Source organism: Saimiri boliviensis, chromosome 11 (assembly GCF_048565385.1).
Source record: "Saimiri boliviensis isolate mSaiBol1 chromosome 11, mSaiBol1.pri, whole genome shotgun sequence".
NCBI classification, from domain to species: domain Eukaryota; kingdom Metazoa; phylum Chordata; class Mammalia; order Primates; family Cebidae; genus Saimiri; species Saimiri boliviensis.
The window spans coordinates 92,502,804-92,524,140 of NC_133459.1; the positions used below are offsets into that span (position 1 = coordinate 92,502,804).

The following is a 21,337-nucleotide window of genomic DNA, read 5'->3' on the forward strand; positions in this document are numbered from 1 at the left end:
AGGCTCTGTGTCCTGTTACAGCTTACATTAAACCTGTATCAGTCTCTTAACGACAGGACAAACTAACTTGTCCCACAGTACTCCACACATCGGAGACTTCATGGGCCCTCCAAGAGGCTTCCGCTGTCTTATCCAGGAACACACGCTCCACGTGGAGTGCTTCAAATAAACGGCTTCCTGCCACCAAATGCCCCCACATCACGTGCCTTCTCCAACACCACACAGCAAGGGGCTTTATCTCATCGTGAAATATAGTCATAAGTGTTCCCCCATTTGAATGCAAGAGACAATTTGTCTGCCTTTACAGATGTAGAGACAGGAACTCACAAAGGATAAATTAATCAGTTCCTCACAGTTACTAACGACACTGCTGAAGATAGAGCCTGGAACCCTCATTCTTAGTCCAGGGCTCTTTTTACTCTAACACCCTGCCTCCTGCCACAGCCTCCTTCCTGTCCTTTAAAACTAGTCAAATGCCACCTCTTGCCCTGAAGCCCATGTTCCAGCAAGAAATGAGTATTTGCAACACTGTGACCTCCAACCCCATGGGTTTTCCATCTCAGTTTTTGCCCAGGAAGTCCTGGTCATGTCATGGTTACGAATTTTTAGTGGAAAGACGTAAAATTGTCATTGTGGAGTTGTCGCGATCTGGGGACTTTCATAAGCCTGGGGCTGTGTGTCATCAGGGCCTGTGCCCACCTTACCTGGGCTGAGCCTGCTCACATAACGATCTGCCAGCCTGCGCCCCTTAGGCAGCTGTACTCGGAGGTCCTGACCCTGGGACGTGTCAAGGTCATCAGGAGTGAGGAAGGCCTTGAAATGCTGATTCAGTGAGTGGGACGCATCTCTCCCTTCCCGTGACTTCTCCCGTAACTGGGTCAGCTCATTTGCCTCAGAGTGAACCAGGGCTTTATATTGCCTACGGTGAGATAGCAGAGAAGGTTTAATAACGGAAAGTGATGAGTGATCAGTTCTGATACGGCAATGGAGGTTTATGTGAGAATGTCCTCAAGGAGCCCTCCAAACAGAAGGTCACAACATGTTTGGGAAAGTGCCTCTCGTCCAGAGAAATGTGTGTGTGTGTGTGTGTGTGTGTGTGTGTGTGTGTGTGTGTGTGTGTGTATGTATGTATGTATCTGTAGCATATCTATATCTATATCTATATCTATATCTATATCTATATCTATATGCTTTTGGATGACAAAGATTAAACAAGGAGGGATTGGACCCCAGGATTTTCCAGCCGGTTTTGACAGGACGCATAAGGTAGTGGTCCCAGAAAGCAAAGGGGATGGTCTGTTTAAGAGACAACAGGCAATCCTTCTCTCTCTGCAAAAGAGCATGGCTGCCATGGGAACCAGAGAGGAAGAGAGCAGCTGGTGTTCATTGCACTGGACAGACAGGAGCTGAGGAAGACAGAGACTCAGCTGCTTCTGTATGGTACAGTCTTCACAGCACACACACAGAACCAAAGACAGCTGCCACACTGTGTGTCTAACCTGGGTTGTATTTAACATACTGTGGGCAAGGAAATACAGGTGTCTGAGCCACGGTAGATCCATGAGATGGTGTGCCTCCTGGACTTTTTAAAATTTTCACATTGTGACATGAAATGTAGATTTTTCCAGGTACTCTTCTTGGCATTTAGCTGTGCTAGATGCTTCCCAGTTCCTCTGCTTCTTGCCTCTTTGCTGTTTACCATCCCTAACAGGAGTCTAAAGACAATCATGTGGAAAGCGGCTTTGCATCTCGTCCTGGCTTCGTTACAGGGGAGGACAGGTCTCCTCTGTGTGTGCAGGAAGTCCAGAAGGCTAGTGAGGTCATCGAGGGTCGTGCTTACAGGTACCAGGAAGACAATGGACAAGGATGTTAACAGGGCTATTTCCTTGTTGGTGAGTGGGTGAAATCAGCGCACTCTGCAGCTATCTGTATCCTGCATCTGGAGTCTGTGACTACCCTCACCTGCCTTGTGTTTTTTCTGAGACCTTTTCCATATTTCACCACCCATTACCCCTCCTGATTATTCAGTGTTACCTGGGGGCAGCTGATTCCTGTACTTCGTCGACCTCCTCATCTGTATCATCTTCATCCTCCTCTTCATCATTTTCTGGAACTACAGAAGCATCTATTCAGATATTTCCCACTTCACCCACTGGAATCACAGTCAGCCCTATGTGTACTGATGAACATGCATATATGGGTCTGCATTGTACTGAAAACTCCCATATTTTATCTTTAACCTGACAGGTTTCTATAATCCATCAGACAACGTGTTTCTGATCTGGAGGGTCCCATCAAGATGTGGCCGAATAGTGAAAAGAAATCTTACTCCCCATATTATTAGAGGCTTGCCCAGCCTCTCTCTAAGCTTCAGCAGCTGTCTCCCCAATCCTGCCTCACTTCTGATACCCAGGCACTTGCTCTGTGTTGTGTTACAGCTTATATTAAAACCTGTATCTTTCTCTTAACGACAGGGAAATCTAACTTGTCCCACAGTACTCCACACATGGGGGACTTTGTGGGCCTTCCAAGAGGCTTCCGCTGTTTTATCCAGGAACACACGCTCCACGTGGAGTGCTTCAATTAGACGGCTTCCTGCCACCAAATGCCCACACGTCAACTGCCTTCTCCAACACTACACACAAGGGGCTTTGTCTCATTGTGAAATATAGTCGTAAGTGTTCCCACATTTGAATGCAAGAGACAATTTGTCTGCCTTTACAGACGTAGACACAGGAACTCAGGAAGGATAAATTAATCAGTTCCTCACAGTTGCTAAAGACACTGCTGAAGATAGAGCCTGGAACCCTCAGCCTTAGTCAGGGCTCTTTTTACTCTAACATGCTGCCTCCTTTCACAGCCTCCTTCCTGTCCTTTACAACTGGACGGATGCTCCCTCTTGCCCCAAAGACCACGTTCCAGCAAAAAATGAGGAGACATTTGCAATACTGTGACCTCCAACCCCATGGGTTTTCCATCTGTTTTTGCCCAGGAAGTCCTGGTAATGTCATGGTTACAAATTTTTAGTGGAAGGAAATAGAATTGTCATTGTGGAGGTGCGGTGGTCTGGGGAATTTCATAAGCCTGAGGCTGTGTGTCATCAGGGCCTGTTCCCACCTTACCTGGGCTGAGGTTGTTGATATAACGCTCTGCCAGCCTGCGTCCTTTAGCCAGCTGTGCCTGAGAGTGAACCAGGGCTTTATATTGCCTACGGTGAGATAGCAGAGAAGGTTTAATAACGGAAAGGGATGAGTGATCAGTTCTGATATGGCAATGGAGGTTTATGTGAGAATGTCCTTAAGGAGCCCTCCAAGCAGAAGGTCACAACATGTTTGGGAAAGTGCCTCTCATCCAGAGAAATTGTGTGTGTGTGTGTGTGTGTGTGTGTGTGTGTGTGTGTGTATGTATGTATGTATGTATCTGTAGCGTATCTATATCTATATCTATATCTATATCTATATCTATATCTGTATCTGTATCTATATCTATATCTATATCTATATGCTTTTGGATGACAAAGATTAAATGAGGAGGGATTGGACCCCAGGATTTTCCAGCTGGTTTTGACAGGACACATAAGGTAGTGGTCCCAGAAAGCAAAGGGGATGGTCTGTTTAAGAGACAACAGGCAATCCTTCTCTCTCTGCAACAGAGCATGGCTGCCATGGGAACCAGAGAGGAAGAGAGCAGCTGGTGTTCATTGCACTGGACAGACAGGAGCTGAGGAAGACAGAGACTCAGCTGCTTCTGTATGGTACAGTCTTCACAGCACACACACAGAACCAAAGACAGCTGCCACAGTGTGTCTAACCTGGGTTGTATTTAACATACTGTGGGCAAGGAAATACAGGTGACTGAGCCACGGTAGATCCCTGAGATGGTGTGCTTCCTGGACTTTTTAAAATTTTCACATTGTGACATGAAATGTAGATTTTTCCAGGTACTCTTCTCGGCATTTAGCTGTGCTAGATGCTTCCCAGTTCCTCTGCTTCTTGCCTCTTTGCTATTTACCATCCGTAACAGGAGTCTAAAGACAACCATGTGGAAAGCGTCTTTGCATCTCGTCCTGGTTTCACTACAGGGGAAGACAGGTCTCCTCTGTGTGTGCAGGAAGTCCCGAAGGCTAGTGAGTTCATCGAGGGTTGTGCTTACAGGTACCATGAAGACAATGGACAAGGATGTTAACAGGGCTATTTTCTTGTTGGTGAGTGGGTGAAATCAGCGCACTCTGCAGCTATCTGTATCCTGCATCTGGAATCTGTGACTACCCTCACCTGCCTTGTGTTCTTTCTGAGACCTTTTCCATATTTCACCACCAATTACCCCTCCCGATTATTCAGTGTTACCTGGGGGCAGCTGATTCCTGTACTTCATCGACCTCCTCATCTGTATCATCTTCATCCTCCTCTTCATCATTTTCTGGAACTACAGAAGCATCTATTCAGATATTTCCCACTTCACCCACTGGAATCACAGTCAGCCCTATGTGTACTGAGACATGAACATGCATCTATAGGTCTGCATTGTACTGAAAACTCTCATATTTTATTTTTAATCAGACAGGTTTTCCTGATTCATGAGGCAACCTGTTTCTGATTTGGAGGGTCATCATCAAGATTGGCCAAATAGTGAAAAGACATCTTGCTCCCCATGTTACTGGAGGTTTGCCCAGCCTCTCTCTAAGCTTCAGCAGCTGTCTCCCCAGCCCTGCCTCACTTCTGATACCCAGGCATAGGCTCTGTGTTTTGTTACAGCTTGCTTTAAAACCAGTATCTTTTTCTTATGACAGGACAAACTAACTTGTCCCACAGTACTCCACTCGTGGGCTCTCCAAGCGACTTCGTGGGCCCTCCAAGCGACTTCTGCTGTCTTATCCAGGAATACACGCTCCACGTGGAGTGCTTCAAGTAGACGGCTTCCTACCACCAAATGCCACCACGTCAAGTGCCTTCTTTAACACCACACAGCAAGGGGCTTTATCTCATCGTGAAATATAGTCGTAAGTGTTCCCACATTTGAATGCAAGAGACAATTAGTCTGCGTTTACAAATTTAGAGACAGGAACTCAGGAAGGATAAATTAATTGGTTCCCCACAGTTGCTAAAGACACTGCTGAAGATAGAGCCTGGAACCCTCATTCTTAGTCCAGGGCGCTTTTTACTCTAACACTCGGCCTCCTGTCACAGTCTCCTTCTTGTCCTTTAAAACTGGACGGATGCCACCTCTGGCCCTAAAGACCACGTTCCAGCAAGAAATGAGGAGACATTTGCAAAACTGTGACCTCGAACTCCATGGGTTTTCCATCTCAGTTTTGGCCCAGGAATTCCTGGTCATGTCATGGTTACGAATTTTTAGTGAAACGAAATAAAATTGTCATTATTTATGTGTCACTATCTGGGGACTTTCATAAGCCTGGGGCTGTGTGTCATCAGGGCCTGTGCCCACCTTACCTGGGCTGAGCCTGCTCACATAACAATCTGCCAGCCTGCGCCCCTTAGCTGGCTGCACTCGGAGGTCCTGACCCTGGGACGTGTCAAGGTCATCGGGAGTGAGGAAGGCCTTAAAATGCTGATTCAGTGAGTGGGACGCATCTCTCCCTTCCCGTAACTTCTCTCGTAACTGGGTCAGCTCCTTTGCCTGATAGTGAACCAGGGCTTTATATTCCCTACGGTGAGATAGCAGAGAAGGTTTAATAACGGAAAGTGATGAGTGATCAGTTCTGATACTGCAATGGAGGTTTATGTGAGAATGTCCTCAAGGAGCCCTCCAAGCAGAAGGTCACATGTTTGGGGTAATGCCTGTGGTCCAGAGAAATATGTGTGTGTGTTTATATCTACACCATATCTATATCTATATATTTTGAGGTGACAAAGATTAAATCACAAGGAATTGAAATCCAAGAATTCCCAAATGGTTTTGACATGAGGCATAAGGTAGTGGTCCCAGAAAGCAAAGGGGAGGTTCCGTTTAAGAGGGAACAAAAAGTCCTCCATTCTCTGCAACAGAATACGGCTGCTGTATTATGTATATATAACATAATAATAAGTAAATCTTTATTTATTTTTAAAAGCATGGCATGGTGACTCAATGCCTGTGATCTGAGCACTTTGAGATGCTGAGGTGGGCAGAACCCGAGATCAGGAGTTCCAACACAGCCTGGCTCACATGGTGAAACTCTGTCTCTACTAAAAATACAAAAATGAGCCAGGTATGGTGGTGCACACCTGTAGTCCCAGCTACTCGGGAGGCCGAGACAGGAGAATTGCTTGAACCTTGGAGGCGTCCTCTGTATCAGAGGGAGCTCCTGTGAGACCCTCTGTGAAATTCCATTCATTTTTTGCTTCTGGAAACAAAAGTCAGTGTCTTCCCAAATCGGTTTCAAGAGGATGTCCTTTCACCTCCTCACTTTAGCCATGGACATTTCTACGTGAAAATTCACATAGTGCATCGGGCAGTGACTGGAAACAGAGCCATGCACAGAAATGTGGCCAGGTGCAGAAGGGGTGAATTGTAAAGATGAAAGAGGAAAAGAACGACAGGTCAAGAAGGCAGCATTGACTGACCGAATGAGTTGCTGCAGTCAGCCAGAAGGTGACTCTCAGCGTAAATGGGATGGATTGTACTAAATGCTGCTGGGTGGTTCACTTTCTTGTAATTAATTTTGGATATGCAAATTTGGGCTCAAGATTAGTTGTTATCAAAAGAGTAAACACAGCTCAGGGAACAACTGCAACCCGTAACTCGCTAAGGTTCCTCTTCTGCTTCATGAGTGTTGGTGTGAAATGTGTCTGCCATGGAAATGCCTGTCCTGGTCCAGGCCCAGCTTAGCTCCTGCTTCTCCCAGCTGAACTGCTGCACGTCAGAGATCACAGCCCTGCCCACCTGCCTGTCCCCCCGGCGTCTGCTCACCTGAGCTCCTCAGCTTGCCTCAGCTTCTCTGCCAGCTTCTCCTCTATGAACCGCATTTCATCCCTCAGCACAGAGTCTATGATGTCTTTGTACTCTTCACACTCTGAGAAAAGACAGTCACGCCTGCCTCAGTGGAAGGCTGGACAGGCTGCTGTGGTCACTGCCTACATGGCAGGTGGCAGTGTCCGTCCCAAGGACAAAAGCATCCCACTATCAGGCTCCAGCAAGGCATTTCCTCATTTTAAATTATCAACCTCCCAACTTGCTGGCATCTGATACTCTCTCTCCAACTTAGAGATGGGGAAAAAGAAACTCAATGGCACAAATCAAGTGACTTGTCAAGATAATTCACCTGGAATGAGACAGAGTCAGAATTCACAGCCCCCAAGGTCTGACTCTTAGTTTTGCCCATGTTCCCGAGCCTTGCAGCGTCTCCTCTCGAACACTCTATGGGGGCATGAAGTACTGATATTCTGGACGGTAGGAAATGCCCTTAGGGCTATGGGACTCATGGATTCCCTGGGACTGGGAATTTCAAGCACAAATTTGTCAAAGATTTGAAAAATCCAATCTGAATATAATGGCATAAGATATGAGGCATTAGACCCTGAAATCATAAAAGAAATATGGCCAAATACTAATAAAGTTTGAATTGTTAGAAATAGTAGAATAAAGAACTAATAGTGTTTACTCTGTGCCAAGCATTGTTCTAGGAGATTTAGAAGAAACAGCTCATGTAATTTATTGCAGCAATTTACAGAGGTAGGTATTATTATAATACCCACGAACAGATGAGGAAACTGAGGCAGAGACAAGCTAGGCCACTTGGATGGAGCCCAGGAGTCGGGCCCAGGCTCCCTACTCCACACGCCACACTGTGACCTCCACAATGTCTAATGTGCCATCTGTCTTCCTCTTTAGAATAAGAGCCTTTGCCCCAAGAGGCAGGACTTCCCTCTCCCCAGGGCACTTCCTGCTCTGGATGCCCTCACGTACAGATGCCACGCTTACCATCAGGAGCAGTCTCCTCCTTCAGCTCCTTGGAGCAGGTACTCTGTACTGTCACCACGTTTCCCCCGGGGTCCCCAGAACAGAGATTTGCCTACTGGGCCTCAAAGAAGCTTAAACTGAACGGTAGTTCTTTGGTCCTAGACATTTACCAATACACTACAAGTTATCTGTCTGCGGGATCTTACAGGATACAGAAAGGATTCTCGGAAACAGGATTGAGCATCTTGCTGAGGAAAGTAAGTGCGTCTGTGCCTGTGTCAGAGTCAGTAAGCAGGATTGTAACTCTAGTCCCACCTCACATGGGACCGCTAACGTGGAAACGTTGCTAAACGCATCGTGCCTCCCTTTGCCATCCTTAACACCATGAAGTTAAAATACCCATTTCTATTTTCCTAGAACTAAGGAAAGGATGAAATTAATTTAGATGAAGGGACCATTGAGTATCTCAGAGAGAAGCAGGCGCTTATTCGTCACTTTGGTGATAGCGAATTGATAGAACTTACTGAATTTCTTGAGCTGCTTGGCCAGAGAGTAGGCAGTAGCTTGACTTACAAGAAATTTCTCTTTGAGGTCTTGGAACTGCCGTTGACTCTCTGCCAGCTGGGAGCGCAATTCCAGGTTGATTTCTAGGATGTTCATCTCTGCCCTCTCCCTGGATAAATGTCCAGCAGATACCAGCATGCTGACGTTGGTGGCAGAAGATGAATAACAGGGACTAGGGAGAAGAAACCCAAACACAAGATGGGTCAAAAACCAGTGAAACCGAATAGGTGTAGTCAGCACTGAGGGAGGACAACAGCTGGGATGGTTGACTTACGGTTAAGAAGACCTTGATCAACACCCCACAGCACTTTAGAGTCTTTAACAGCAGAAACAGCGTGTAGGACGCCTGAGCTCAGAGCCGAAGGCACTGCCTGTAGCTCAGACTCTACAAGAGTGAGGGAGGTCGCAGCCGGTGTGCCAGGTAACCGTCTGCAGTTGCCATAACAGAATTAGAAGGTGGGTGTGTCATGGAATCTCCGGAGCCCTGCATTCCAATTGCCCAGGCTGTGCTGAAACCCAAGGCCCCCTGGTCTCACCTGAGAGTCCCTGATGGGGACCATTTCCTCAGCTGTCCCTCTCAGGATTCGCACAGCCTTGTGACAGTGCTGCAGACTCACCTCTTAATTCGTCTAAGCACATTCCTCTTTGTCCTTCTCTTGTGGGTATAAAATCATCAAGATAGAGACAATTTCCCAAAAGGTTGTATTTTCTTAGTGGTCTTCAGGTAGTCACCCCCAACTTCTCTAAGTTAAAACAGATCTTAAGGCTCTTCCACACATGAAAGATGTCAAACTTTTAGACTGCCATGACATCTTCTGGGTTCTGCATTTCTCTTCTGTACCTACTGAAAAGTTAATGAATAATTTATTTTTAAAAATATTTTCTCCCCTGGCTCAGTATTCTCCTGACTGCCTCCCATTATTATGTTGATTTCTTTTTTCTCACAGAGACAGCATCCTGGCTTTTCATTACACTTACGAGCAGTTCACATCCCTAAGTGCGAAGCTCTTCTTCTATCTGTGGGTTGATTTGTTGCTTTGATGTCAGTGAACACTTTTTTCATGCTTGTCACTTTCCAATATCATTCTGTCTCACGAGAGCTCTTTTCAAGGTATGAAGTGATGAAAATCATTTGTGTATATCCCCTGAAAACGTGTGTGACCATACATTTTGGGAAGTCTGGTAAACCTGATGTTATTTTGCCGTTTTCATTTAGTTTTTCCATGTATTGAAAGGAGAAGGAACAGGGCCATGAACAGTTCTTATGGAATATTGTTGGTGATACACACACAAACACACACACATGCACACACACTCGTGTTTGCTGTAACACTATTGATGTGTTGTTGCCTTCCCCTAACAGAACCTGGTAGGATCATGGTCATGGTCGGGGTGGTTGATGATGCTCATTGTGTCTCACTGTGACCTGGTCTTGCTCCTCCACTTTCCCTCGTGCTGCTGAAGCATCTCCCCACACCGTCCAATTCCGTCAGTGATTTGGGCTCCTCTCAAAGCTCCCTGAAATGGGTCCAGGTCTCAGGACGTCAGACACATTCCAGATACAAAAGCAACCCACACCGCAGAGCAAACGAACTCCAGCCTGGGTGACAGGGCAAGATTCCGACTGGTCAAGATTTTTCGTGAATGGGCCGATACTGCGGGGGCAGAAATGTTCTGTGGTCCGGACTCACTGCTGCAGGACTTGTCCCGGGACCTTCGTACCAAGAGCATCGATGGAGCCTCCACTTCCAATGTCACTGTCGCCAGCACTGCCAAGACGCTACGCCTGCTGATGGACAAAGAAGGTGTCCTCGGCAATTTCACCGACCAGAAATATCATGAAATGGCCTCCCACCTTCAGCGTTACCCCTGGTGACCTCCTCTGTCTCTTCCCTCCTCTGCTCCCCACAGCTTTGCACCCCTTTCCTTCCCATACACACATACACCATTTTTATTTCAGGGCTGTTACCCCACACCCCTTGTTACTGCCAAAACCACATGGGCTGGGGGACAGGGCTAGATGGACAGACACCTCCCCCTACCCATACCCCTCCTGAGTGTGGTTGGAAAACTTTTTTGTTTTGCAGATTTGGTTTTTTTTTTTTTTTTTTTTTTTTTTTTCGTAAAAAAGATTCCAGTAAAAAAAGTTCAACTGTACATATGTGGGCATATCATTTGAATCTGTATTCTTTGACTTGATATATTTATGGATACTCACGCCAGTCCTATCGTTTTGATATTACTGTAGCTTTAAAATCAGGTTTGAAACCTGGCAGAGTAAGTCCTCCGACCTACTGCTTCTTCAAGACCAACTGGCCTATTCTAGGTTCTTTGAGTTTCAAATACATTCTGAAATTGGCGACTAAATTTTTCTAAAATATCCTACTAGGAATATTAATCTGAATTGTGTTGCTGTAATCTGCTCACCAAATCGAGTCAATGAACATGCTATGTATTTCTCTATTTAGTCTTCTTGAATTTCTCTCTCCAATTGCTTTTACGGGACTTGTACCTGCTTCATTATATGTATTCTGAAGCCTGTAGTGATTCTGGGTATTAATCTCTTTTATGTTTTATTGAATTCCATTTTCAGGCTGCTAATTGTTAGTATTCAGAAATTAAGATGATCGAATCAGCTTTATAAAGGTGTGATTTAGGCACAAGAGACTGCACCACTTTAAAATGCGTAATTCAAGCCAGGTTTCCGAATGTATACACTGACGGAACTACTGCCACCATCAAGACAGAGGAATTTCCATAAGCCCCAAAGTCTCTTGTACCCCTTTGCAGTTCATCAGTCTTTCAACCCTCAGCCCCAGTGAGCCACTGTCATTTTAGGTATTTGTAACCCTTTTCTATAAATGAAATTCTACCTATGTTATTTTGTTTCTGCCTTCTTTCATGCATCAACTTAATTTAAAAATCCATCCACATGAGTGTTTGCTTTACCAGTTAATGCCTTGTAATTGCTGAGTAGTATTCCTTTGTGTGGCTATACCATGTTTGTTCATACATTCACTTGTTACGGTTTGGGCTATGATGAAGAAACTATCATGAGCAACCACACGTGGCAGGCCAGGTCTCACTAACGCAGGCTTTCATAACAACTGTTTGAGTACCAACTGAGTGAGTAAGCTAAATACCTATAAAAAAGAAAAAAGACAGTGCCATTATACAAAGGCTGGAATGTAAGAAATGCCCACCAAAAGTTTTTCCTAGGTTTTCCTGGCCTTCAAGCATGACAAAATAACAAAGCAATTCTTACCAGGAGTCATTTAGGATTAAACAAATTACATTGGGGGTCTGGAGAAACTCCCCAGGCCTCCACTAATAAGTTTCTTGGAGGTCTGAAGGAACTCCCCAAACCTCCCTGATTTAGCAGAAGACAAGATAAGGGTGATCACTCTAGCACCTGGACCCATGTAGATTAAGTAAATTTACTGAGACTCCAGAGGAAGGGCTTCAGGACTCAGACTTTAGCTGTAGATTAAAAGAAGTTAGACACTTATATGTCTAGATGAATGCACACGTACACATACACATATAGCCTAGAAGGCACATAAGCTCTAGAACACTTTGTAATTTTGAGTTGGTCTGGTCATAATTTCCAGGACATCTCCCTGGAACCAGCTGCAGAAATAAAAACTCTCTTTCTTCCCAGTTCACCTGCATCTCAATACTGGGCCACAAGAAATAGTGGCCTGCCCTTTAGTTTGGTCCAGAAACACACATACAGATCATTGTGTAGACATAGTGTGTAAATTCCTATAAATGGAATGGCTGTCCATCTGATCTGTATTTGTTTAACCTTTAAGAAACTATTAGATTTTCAAAGAGTCATACAAGTTTTCATTCCACAAGTACAAGACGTCCATGTGCTTTATATGCTCACGAACCTGTGGTATTTTTGGCCTTTGAAATTTTAGCCATTCTCAAAGGGGATGTTCTGGTATCTCATTGTTGTATTGATTGATTTCTCCCTGATGATTAGTGGAGCATCTTTTTATGTGCTAATTGACCATTCATGTATTTTCTTTTCTGAAATATCTATTCAAGTCTTTTGAGAAATGATTTCTTTGTGCTGTTTATTGTATCAGACTGCATTATATGTATACTCTTAAAAAAATCCTTTGTTGGCAATAAGTATAATATCTCCTATATTGTGGCTTCTTTTTGTGTTCCCTGTTGGAGATAATGATACAAACCTTCAAAAAGTTAAATATATATATATATATATATATATATATCTCCTAATTAATGCAACATATATGTGAGGATCTATTTTTGGATTCTGTCTTCTGTTTCACTGATTATATGTTCTTTTATTTTCTTCAACAAAACACATGATCCTGATTTTCATAGCTGTATAGTAATTCTGGAAATAGGTAGTGAATTCGTTCACCATTGTTCTTTTATAATATTGCTCTTTTATTGTTCCTGATCATTGACATTTCCATATAAATGGTAGAGTCAGCTTGTAAATTACTACCAAAATGCCACTTAGAATTTTTTTTTTTTTTTTTTTTTTTTTTTTTTTTTTTTTTGAGGCAGAGTTTCACTCTTGTTACCCAGGCTGGAGTGCAATGGCCCAATCTTGGCTCACCGCAACCTCCACCTCCTGGGTTCAGGCGATTCTCCTGCCACAGCCTCCTGAGTAGCTGGGACTACAGGCATGCACCACCATGCCCAGCTAATGTTTTGTATTTTTAGTAGAGACGGGGTTTCACTGTGTTGACCAGGATGGTCACGATCTCTTGACCTCGTGATCCACCCGCCTCAGCCTCCGAAAGTGCTGGGATTACAGGCTTGAGCCACCGCGCCCGGCCCAGTTAGAATTTTTATTAGAATTGCATTGAATCTGGACACCAATTTGGGACGAACTGACTTTTTAACTATAACAAGTCTTCTGATCCATGACAAGGTTTATCTCTGCTACTAATTTAGTTCTTTTAGTTAATTTTAGAGTGATGAATTATCTTTGAGTTACCGGTACAATATGAACTAATTTCTCAATAGGATAAATAGAGGCAGTATAAATAACTTTGTATAAAACTTTATTATTAAAAGTTTTATAAAACTTTTATAAAATACAGAGTTATTTATAGACACAAAGCACTGTTTCTTTCAGTTGCTATGATCTCCCTTTACTGATGGATAGCCTGGACAAGGAAAAAAGGTAGCCCCGTCTATTTTCATTGTAAACAGACAGTGACTGACTGCCTAGTAAATACACCAGTGGTCCTTACTCTTGGAATTCTTCTTACATGTGGAATGAGTTTAGGAAGGTGTGTCTGATCTAGGTAGGTAATCGTGGTAGTCAAACCTAGAATCTGTACATTTACATGCCCTTGTTCCTGGGAACCTGTAATGTAACTCTCTGTGTTATCAAATGGAGATGACCAAAAATGGCTCTATGTTTATGTAAGTTACAATTTCACGCATCACTTACAGAGCTCGTAGGTTACATCTGGGCTCGATCATTTCCTAATGTGGAAGGAAGGCTCTTTGGGGACTGATGTTGGTGATGGTGGTGGTCTCAGACTTATGGTTGATTTATGTGTGCCACACAATTAATTTTATTCTTGAATACAATAATATAAATTAATAAAATTTGATTGTATAGTTTATGATTCTCATAAGGTTTATTTGCAAGCTGATCTTTTGTGTTGTCTCCATTTCAGGTGAATATTCTCTTATGCAATTCCCTGACCTTTCTTAAAACAGAGATCATTTCCTTTGCAGGAACATGGATGAAGCTGGAGGCCATTATCTGTCCCGACCTGCAGGACAACAACAGGAGCTCGAAGGGAGGGAGTGGGGATGGATGGGCAGGAGACGCGAAGAATGGAGACAAGACAGGAGTCTGATCAAGTATCCTTTATTGTTGCTAAGCTCACAGCTTAAATAGGCTCAGGCAGAGAGGCGGGGCAAAGGAAGCCTGCAGTTGGGAAATTCCGGCCTTCCTAAGTTTCAAAACTGAAACTTACAAGCAGGAAACAGAAACTGAAACATTGCTGAAACTTATCAGGGGAGAAACTGAAACATTACTGAAACTTATCAGCTGGGAAACAAAGACTGAAACTTGTCAACAGGAAGCATTAAACTGAAACTTATCGGCAGGAAACATTAAACTGAAACTTGTCAACAGGAAACATTAAACGCAAACCACAACATGGCTGAGCAGATCACAAAATGGCGGCTATTGCTGCCCACAGGTCCCCCTTTTTAATTTTATTTAGAAATTAGGCTGAGGGGTAGTTATACCCACGGGAACCGTGCCTGTCTTAGGTCAGAGGACCCCACATGAGAGAACATTGACTCCTTATTCGTCATGGAGAGGGGAAAAACGTTTTCCTCCCTATCTTAGGCGGAGTGTCCTTACTCATGCTCCTCAGTTGCCCGTCATTGGCTATCTGGTTCAGCTCGCCGGGTGCCCTGAGAAGAGAGGTATAACCTTTGTGTTTTATGAATCAAGCTCCATCTCTAGGTCTGCCATTTCCAGCCTATGGTAATGGACCTGAATGGGCTGCATCTTTATGGCCTCAATTTGTGATCTTAAGAAGCTCATGAGTTTGCTGAGTATAACAGGACCGATAGACATTGTTGACTCCTAAAAAGGAAAAAGATAGAAGACCCTCAGAGCTCGGTGTCGTTGCTGGGTGGAGTTGGTTTTTCGGATTTTTTGGTATCTACTTGCTTTACAAGTCTCTCGGGAAGCCACCTGGCTGAATCGGCTTCCTTGGCATAAATGCACACCTGATCCTCAACCCCAAATCAGGACCGGGTCTGGGCCATGCCATGCGCCCATCATGGGATCTTTCCACATTACCGATGCATAATGGCTTTTGGATTTAAAATGCCAGTGTCGATCGGCAGCAGAATGTCCTTCTTGATCCAGTGTTAAAAAATTTAAAATAAATAAGGAGTGTGATAAAAGGTTTTTTGGTGATCCCTTATGGGGGTACCATTCCCCCTTTTTTATTTTATTTAGAGTTGGTTTTATGGTGAGATAGGCTCTTTCTACTATGCCTTGTCCCTGGGGGTTGTACGGGATGCCTGTAACATGTTGAATGTTTAGGTGAGTACAGAATTGAGTGAAGGCTGTACTGACATAACCAGGCCCGTTGTCAGTTTTGATTTTACGTGGACACCCCAGGGATGCAAAGGCAGTTAAAAGATGAGCAATAACATGTTTTGTGGCTTCTCCAGTTTGCAAAGTGGCAAAGATATATCCACTACAAGTATCAATGCAGACATGAACATATTTAAGATTTCCAAATTCTGGGATGTGGGTGACATCCATTTGCCAAAGAGCGTTAGGTAGGAGGCCTCAAGGGTTAACTCCAAGATGTGGGACCGGTAAGTGAGGGGCACATTGTGTGCAGGACTTTACTATTTGTTGGGCTTGTTCTCTAGTTATGTGATGGAGTAGTCTTAAGGATTGAGCATTAAGATGATGCAAGTTGTGTGAATGTTGTGCTTGAGCTAGAGGGGTGTTAGGGAGTTGAACTAACAGAACACGGGTGGCTAGGTCTGCCTTGGCATTTCCAGAGGCTAATGGACCGGGTAAGCCTGATTGAGCACGTAAATGCCCAATGTAAAAAGGTTGTGTTCTGGAAATTAATAGCTTTTGTAGTTGAGAAAATAGTTTTGCGGTGGTTGAGGTGTGTTTTATGAATGGGGCTGTTTCTAACTTTGGGACAGAGGTAGCAATGTATGCACTGTCTGTATAAACATTGAGAGGATCATTGGGAAACATGGAAAATGCAGCTATAACTGCATGTAGCTCTGCTAATTGGGCAGACGAAGATTGGGATTGAAAGCTGATAGTTTGGTTTGGGGTAACAAAGGCTGCAAGCCCTGTGGATGACCCGTCAGTGAAAATGGTAATTCCATTTGGAAGGGGATGAAGTCTGGTATTTTTAGGAAAAACGAAATCATGTCTCTTGGCAAAATCTAGAAGCTTATTGGGAGGATAATGATTATCGAGGTTGCCAGTATATGAGGCAAGTGCAATGGGCCATGCTTCAGTATTCTGCATGAGCCAATGGATCTGCTGTTTGGTATAAGTTTGGACAATGTTGTTAGGTTCCTGTCCGAAATATTCCTTGCCTAGGGTTCTTCCTTTGGTAATTAGACTGGCTACCATAAGGTAGTAAGGTTCAGTGACTTTAGTGGGCATATTAGGAAGATGGATCCACATAAGTGGAGCAGTTTGCCAGAACACAGCTGTGGGAGATAATGAGGTGTGACATATAATAAATTGGAGTGGTTTGTCAATATCGAAAAAGGTGATGGTTTGGTTATTGATAGCTTGGTTAACTAAGTTGATAGCTGACTTTGCTTCAGGGGTGAGTTGTCTTAAGGAAGTAGGACTGGGATCCCCTACCAATATATCGTATAGGGGCTTGAGATCAGCTTTGCATAATTTTAAATAAGGTAACAGCCAGTTTATGTCTCCTAATAATTTTTGAAAATCATTGAGGGTTTTTAAACAGTCTAGCCTGAGTTGCACCTTTTGAGTCGATAGGCGAGTTCCACTTAACTGAAATCCTAGGTAGGTGTAGGGATCAGTAAGTTGCACCTTCTCTGGGGCGATGACTAATCCACTAGCAGTAAGGGCAGTTTGTAGACTTTTGAAACAAGACAAGACCACCTCCTCTTTTGTTGCTGCTAAAAGTATATCATCCATATAATGGATTATGTACACATCCTTCCAATCTTTTCTAACTTCAGCATTGGCGATGGCCACATATGACTGACATAAGGTGGGACTGTTGGCCATGCCCTGAGGCAAAACCTTCCATTGATATCTCTTCATAGGCTCTTTAAATTAATTGCGGGAAGGCTGAAAGTGAAATGCTTACAATCCTCTGGATGGAGAGGGATAGTAAAGAAACAGTCTTTTAAGTCTACAATACCTTTGTAGAATCCCAGAGGTATGGCTACAGGGGAAGGGAGGCCAGGTTGTAAAGCTCCCATAAGGACCATGGATTTATTTACTTCCCTTAAATCTTGTAGCAACCACCATTTTCCTGACTTCTTTTTTACAACAAAAATTGGCGTATTCCAGGGAGAATTACTAGGTTCAATATGTCCAGCCAGCAGCTGCTCCTGTACCAACTGCTGTGCAGCGGCTAGTTTTTCCTTTGAGAGGGGCCATTGGTCAACCCACACGGGCTGATCCGACAGCCACGTGATTTTTTCAGCGTGGGCTACAGGAAAGACCGAGGCCCCTAGGGAAAATACCCTAGGCCAGTACGATCGGTTTTTCCACTAGGCTGTAAAGGCTGTAGGAGCCCATTGTTATTTTTTCCAAGTCCAGTGCCTGGGACATACCCTTTGTTAAGCATTTGAGCAGTGACAATGTCATTAGGGCTACCAATTACAATCCCCAACTGGGTGAGAAGATCTCTGCCCCAGAGGTTAAAGGGAAGGCCTCCCAGAATATAAGGCTGAATGTTTCCTGTGTGGCCTTGCTCATCCCTCCAGACTAATAATTTAGAGCTCTTCTCTGGATTTTTAGACTGTCCAATGCCAGTAAGGCTGGTAAGTGTGGGGGTACTGGGCCAACTGGGAGGCCACTGAGATTTGCATATAATGGTAACATCTGCTCCAGTATCTACAAGTCCCTCAAATCGTTTTTTATCTAGCCACAAGGTCATCATAGGTTTATTATGAGATATAGAATGAGCCCAGTAAACATCTGAGGAGCCAAAGCCTGCATCCTCTCGCTGGCATTTTTTTGCAAGATTATTGGTTTTTACCATAGGTAGCAATAACAATTGAGCGAACCTTTGTCCAGGGGAAATGGTACTAATGACCTTGGGAGAAGTAACCATAACCTTAATTTCCCCAGAATAGTCACTATCTATTAATCCGGGAAGAACCTGCAAGCCCTGCATGGTTAGGTTACTACGTCCCAGAACAATTCCAATGTGCCATCTGGCAGTGGTCCAAAAATACCAGTAGGCAAGGCCTGGACCCCCATTTCAGGTGTTAATACTGTGTGGGTGGAGGAAGAGAGGTCCAGTCCTGCGCTTCCTTTTGTGGCTCTGTAGAGGGTAGAAACGGATTGTTGCTGGGAGTTTGATGGCCCTGTGGGAAAAAACTGACTGCCCCAAAAATTTGTTTCTGGTTCTGGGCCTGGAGCTGGCCCCTGTGCCCGTTTCCTGACCATGGAAGAAGCGGTTGTCCCTGGGTGTCCCTTTTTGATTTGTATTCGTTTGCCCAGTGATTGCCACGTTTACATCGAGGGCAAAGGCCAGGAGCCTTAGGGGGAGGGTTTCTTGCTGCCCCGCAATCCCTGGCAAAGTGTCCCACATTTCCGCACTGAAAACATTTTCCTTTTGTTTGATGAGTTAAAAATTGTTTGACTGTATAGCCTTGTAAAGCGGCAGCCATTGCTAAGCCCTGCTGATAGGCGGCGCCTATATCAGAACAAAGGTGGATGTAGCCAGAAAGATCTGTCCTTTTTTTATACGGACGTATGGCGGCTTGGCAAGCAGCATTAGCATTTTCAAATGCAAGTTGTTTAACAAAGTCAGTTCCAGTTTCAGCACTGCCGAAAATTCTGCCCGCTGCCGTAAGAAGGAGATGAACGAACTCAGAGAAAGGTTCATCGGGGCCTTGTTTTATGGTAGTTAGAGAAGAGCTGACATCCCCTTTTGTAGGGAGCTTTCGCCAAGCCTTCATACCCGCGGCCTGTATTTGGGCATACAGGCCAGCATCATATTGCATTTGCATGTCACTGGAGGCAAAATTGCCTTCGCCGGCTAGCATATCAAAGGTCCAATTATTATTACCTTGGGCATTGCGGCGAGCAGTCTCTTTGCAACACTCATGATATTCTGACTTCCATAATAAATAATCCCCACCGGGAGTGTGGCTCGCGCTAACGTCTGCCAGTCCCTGGGGGTCAGCCAATTTTCAGCCACAGACTCTATAATGGCAGTAGTATAGGGGGCAGTTGCACCATATTGTGCCACCGCTGTTTTTAACTCTTTTATGACCTTAAAATCAAATGCATTATGATGTTGCCAGGCGTTATTTTGTTGGTTCATGGTTTCAGTGACCGGAAAGGCAGTGGACATGAAAGGATCAGTACCGGAGGGCGCCATGGTTACAGGGCGCTGCCTAGGTATGGCTCCGGTACAAGGTGGAGGGGTAACGGGCAAGCAAGCATCCCCTTTTACCTTTCCTAGTTTGATTTTTTCTAATTGCTCAATAAGTTCCTGATGTTCAGTTTCAAGCTTTATTTGAGTTTTAAGACATTCTATTTTAGATTGGATTTCTTTTTGAGAATCAATGGCAGGGAAAGCCATAGGTGGAGCTGAAGGCTGAGGCACATACAGAGGTGGCCGAAATGAGGCAGGCAGCCAATCAGAATTCTGGTATCGAGCCGCTTCATCCTCAAGGTCATCCCAATCAATACCCTCATCAATGCCTTCGTCCTCTGAATTATTGGCTCGACTGGCTAGCCATACAATCCTCTTTCGATATTTTGGGTTAGCTAATTTTTGTTTAAGGGCTGTGGCTACACGTTCAGCAAATTTCTCTAAGGAACACACAGGCCCACCGCTCTCTGTGGGTTTTTGTTCCTCTTTACCAGGGTCGCTATCAAATGATGTTAAGTCAGCTTCCCCTGACTTTTTCTCCTTGCCCTCTTTGGGTTCTGATTTTTCCAAAACTAACGAATCTTCTTTTAAGGAGGGGCTTTTATTGGACAAATTTTTACATGAGTCTCTCAGGCAAGTTTCCCCTTGGGTTATGACATTAGCAATGACTGGATCGTCATGTTTTTGGGCAATGATGTCATTTATTAGATTCCAGTATGAGAAAGCAGCTACAGGGACCTTTTGAGGCCTGAAAGCATCATAATAATCTTTTAGGGCATCCCCTACACTTTTCCAACATCTTTGATCTATGGTTCCTTCTTGAGGGAACCAGGGGCAAACATCCTTAATATAATCAAAATATTTGCTTAACCAGTTTACTTTCACCTTTACTTCTCGCGCCTTTAATGCTTTGCTGAGTCCTTCAACAAACAACTCATGCTGACTAATTTTCTGACCCATAATATCGTCGTCCACTCACCAGAGGGCAAGGCCGCAGCAGGTTCCCGTGGTGACTCCTCCTCTGGATTTCTTCTTTCAAACCGGCCGGCTTCGACGACGTCCCTCACGGTGTCCTCTTACTTCGAGCCCCAAGTTGGGCGCCAGACTGTCCCGACCTGCAGGATAACAACAGGAGCTCGAAGGGAGGGAGTGGGGATGGATGGGCAGGAGACGCAAAGAATGGAGACAAGACAGGAGTCTGATCAAGTCTCGTTTATTGTTGCTAAGCTTACAGCTTAAATAGGCGCAGGCAGAGAGGCGGGGCAAGAGTAGCTTGCCGTTGGGAAATTCCGAGTTGGGAAATTCCGGCCTACGCAAGTTTCAGGAAACTGAAACTTATCAGCAGGAAACAGAAACTGAAACATTACTGAAACTTATCAGCGGTGGGGGGGGAACAGAAACTGAAACTTGTCAACAGGAAACATTAACTGAAACTTACGCAAACCACAACATGGTTGAGCAGATCACAAAATGGCGGCTATTGCTGCCCACAGGAGCAGATAGAAGGCACTTTCCAGTTTGTAAACATCTTTGTCAACATGAATAGAGCAGGCATCTAGACTTATAATCTCCTATAGGAAAGAGAGAGAAATTTGACAACCAAAGGTCCCATCCATTTAAGAACCAGTGAGCTCTGAGAGAATCCTAAGGGTTAGCTGATACTGCCCTCTCCCAGCCCACAGACCCCACACTTCTAAGATTTGTTGAGTTTCTGATGTGTGGCCAGAGGAACAATAACACAAGGAATTTGATATTCT

General features: G+C 44.4%; 1 protein-coding gene across 1 annotated transcript in view; it reads right to left on the reverse strand.

The window, feature by feature from the left end:
- LOC101042188 (NBPF family member NBPF4-like) overlaps positions 1–21,337 on the reverse strand; it is a 65,521-nt gene that overhangs the window by 14,124 nt on the left and 30,060 nt on the right. Inside the window, exons 7-13 of the mRNA XM_074381553.1 lie at positions 8,424–8,635; positions 6,910–7,012; positions 5,451–5,665; positions 4,347–4,419; positions 3,123–3,208; positions 2,035–2,125; positions 705–919 (exon numbers count right to left, since the gene is read on the reverse strand). Of these exons, the coding sequence (XP_074237654.1) occupies positions 705–919; positions 2,035–2,125; positions 3,123–3,208; positions 4,347–4,419; positions 5,451–5,665; positions 6,910–7,012; positions 8,424–8,635 (995 nt within the window). The remainder of the gene's footprint in view (positions 1–704; positions 920–2,034; positions 2,126–3,122; positions 3,209–4,346; positions 4,420–5,450; positions 5,666–6,909; positions 7,013–8,423; positions 8,636–21,337) is intronic.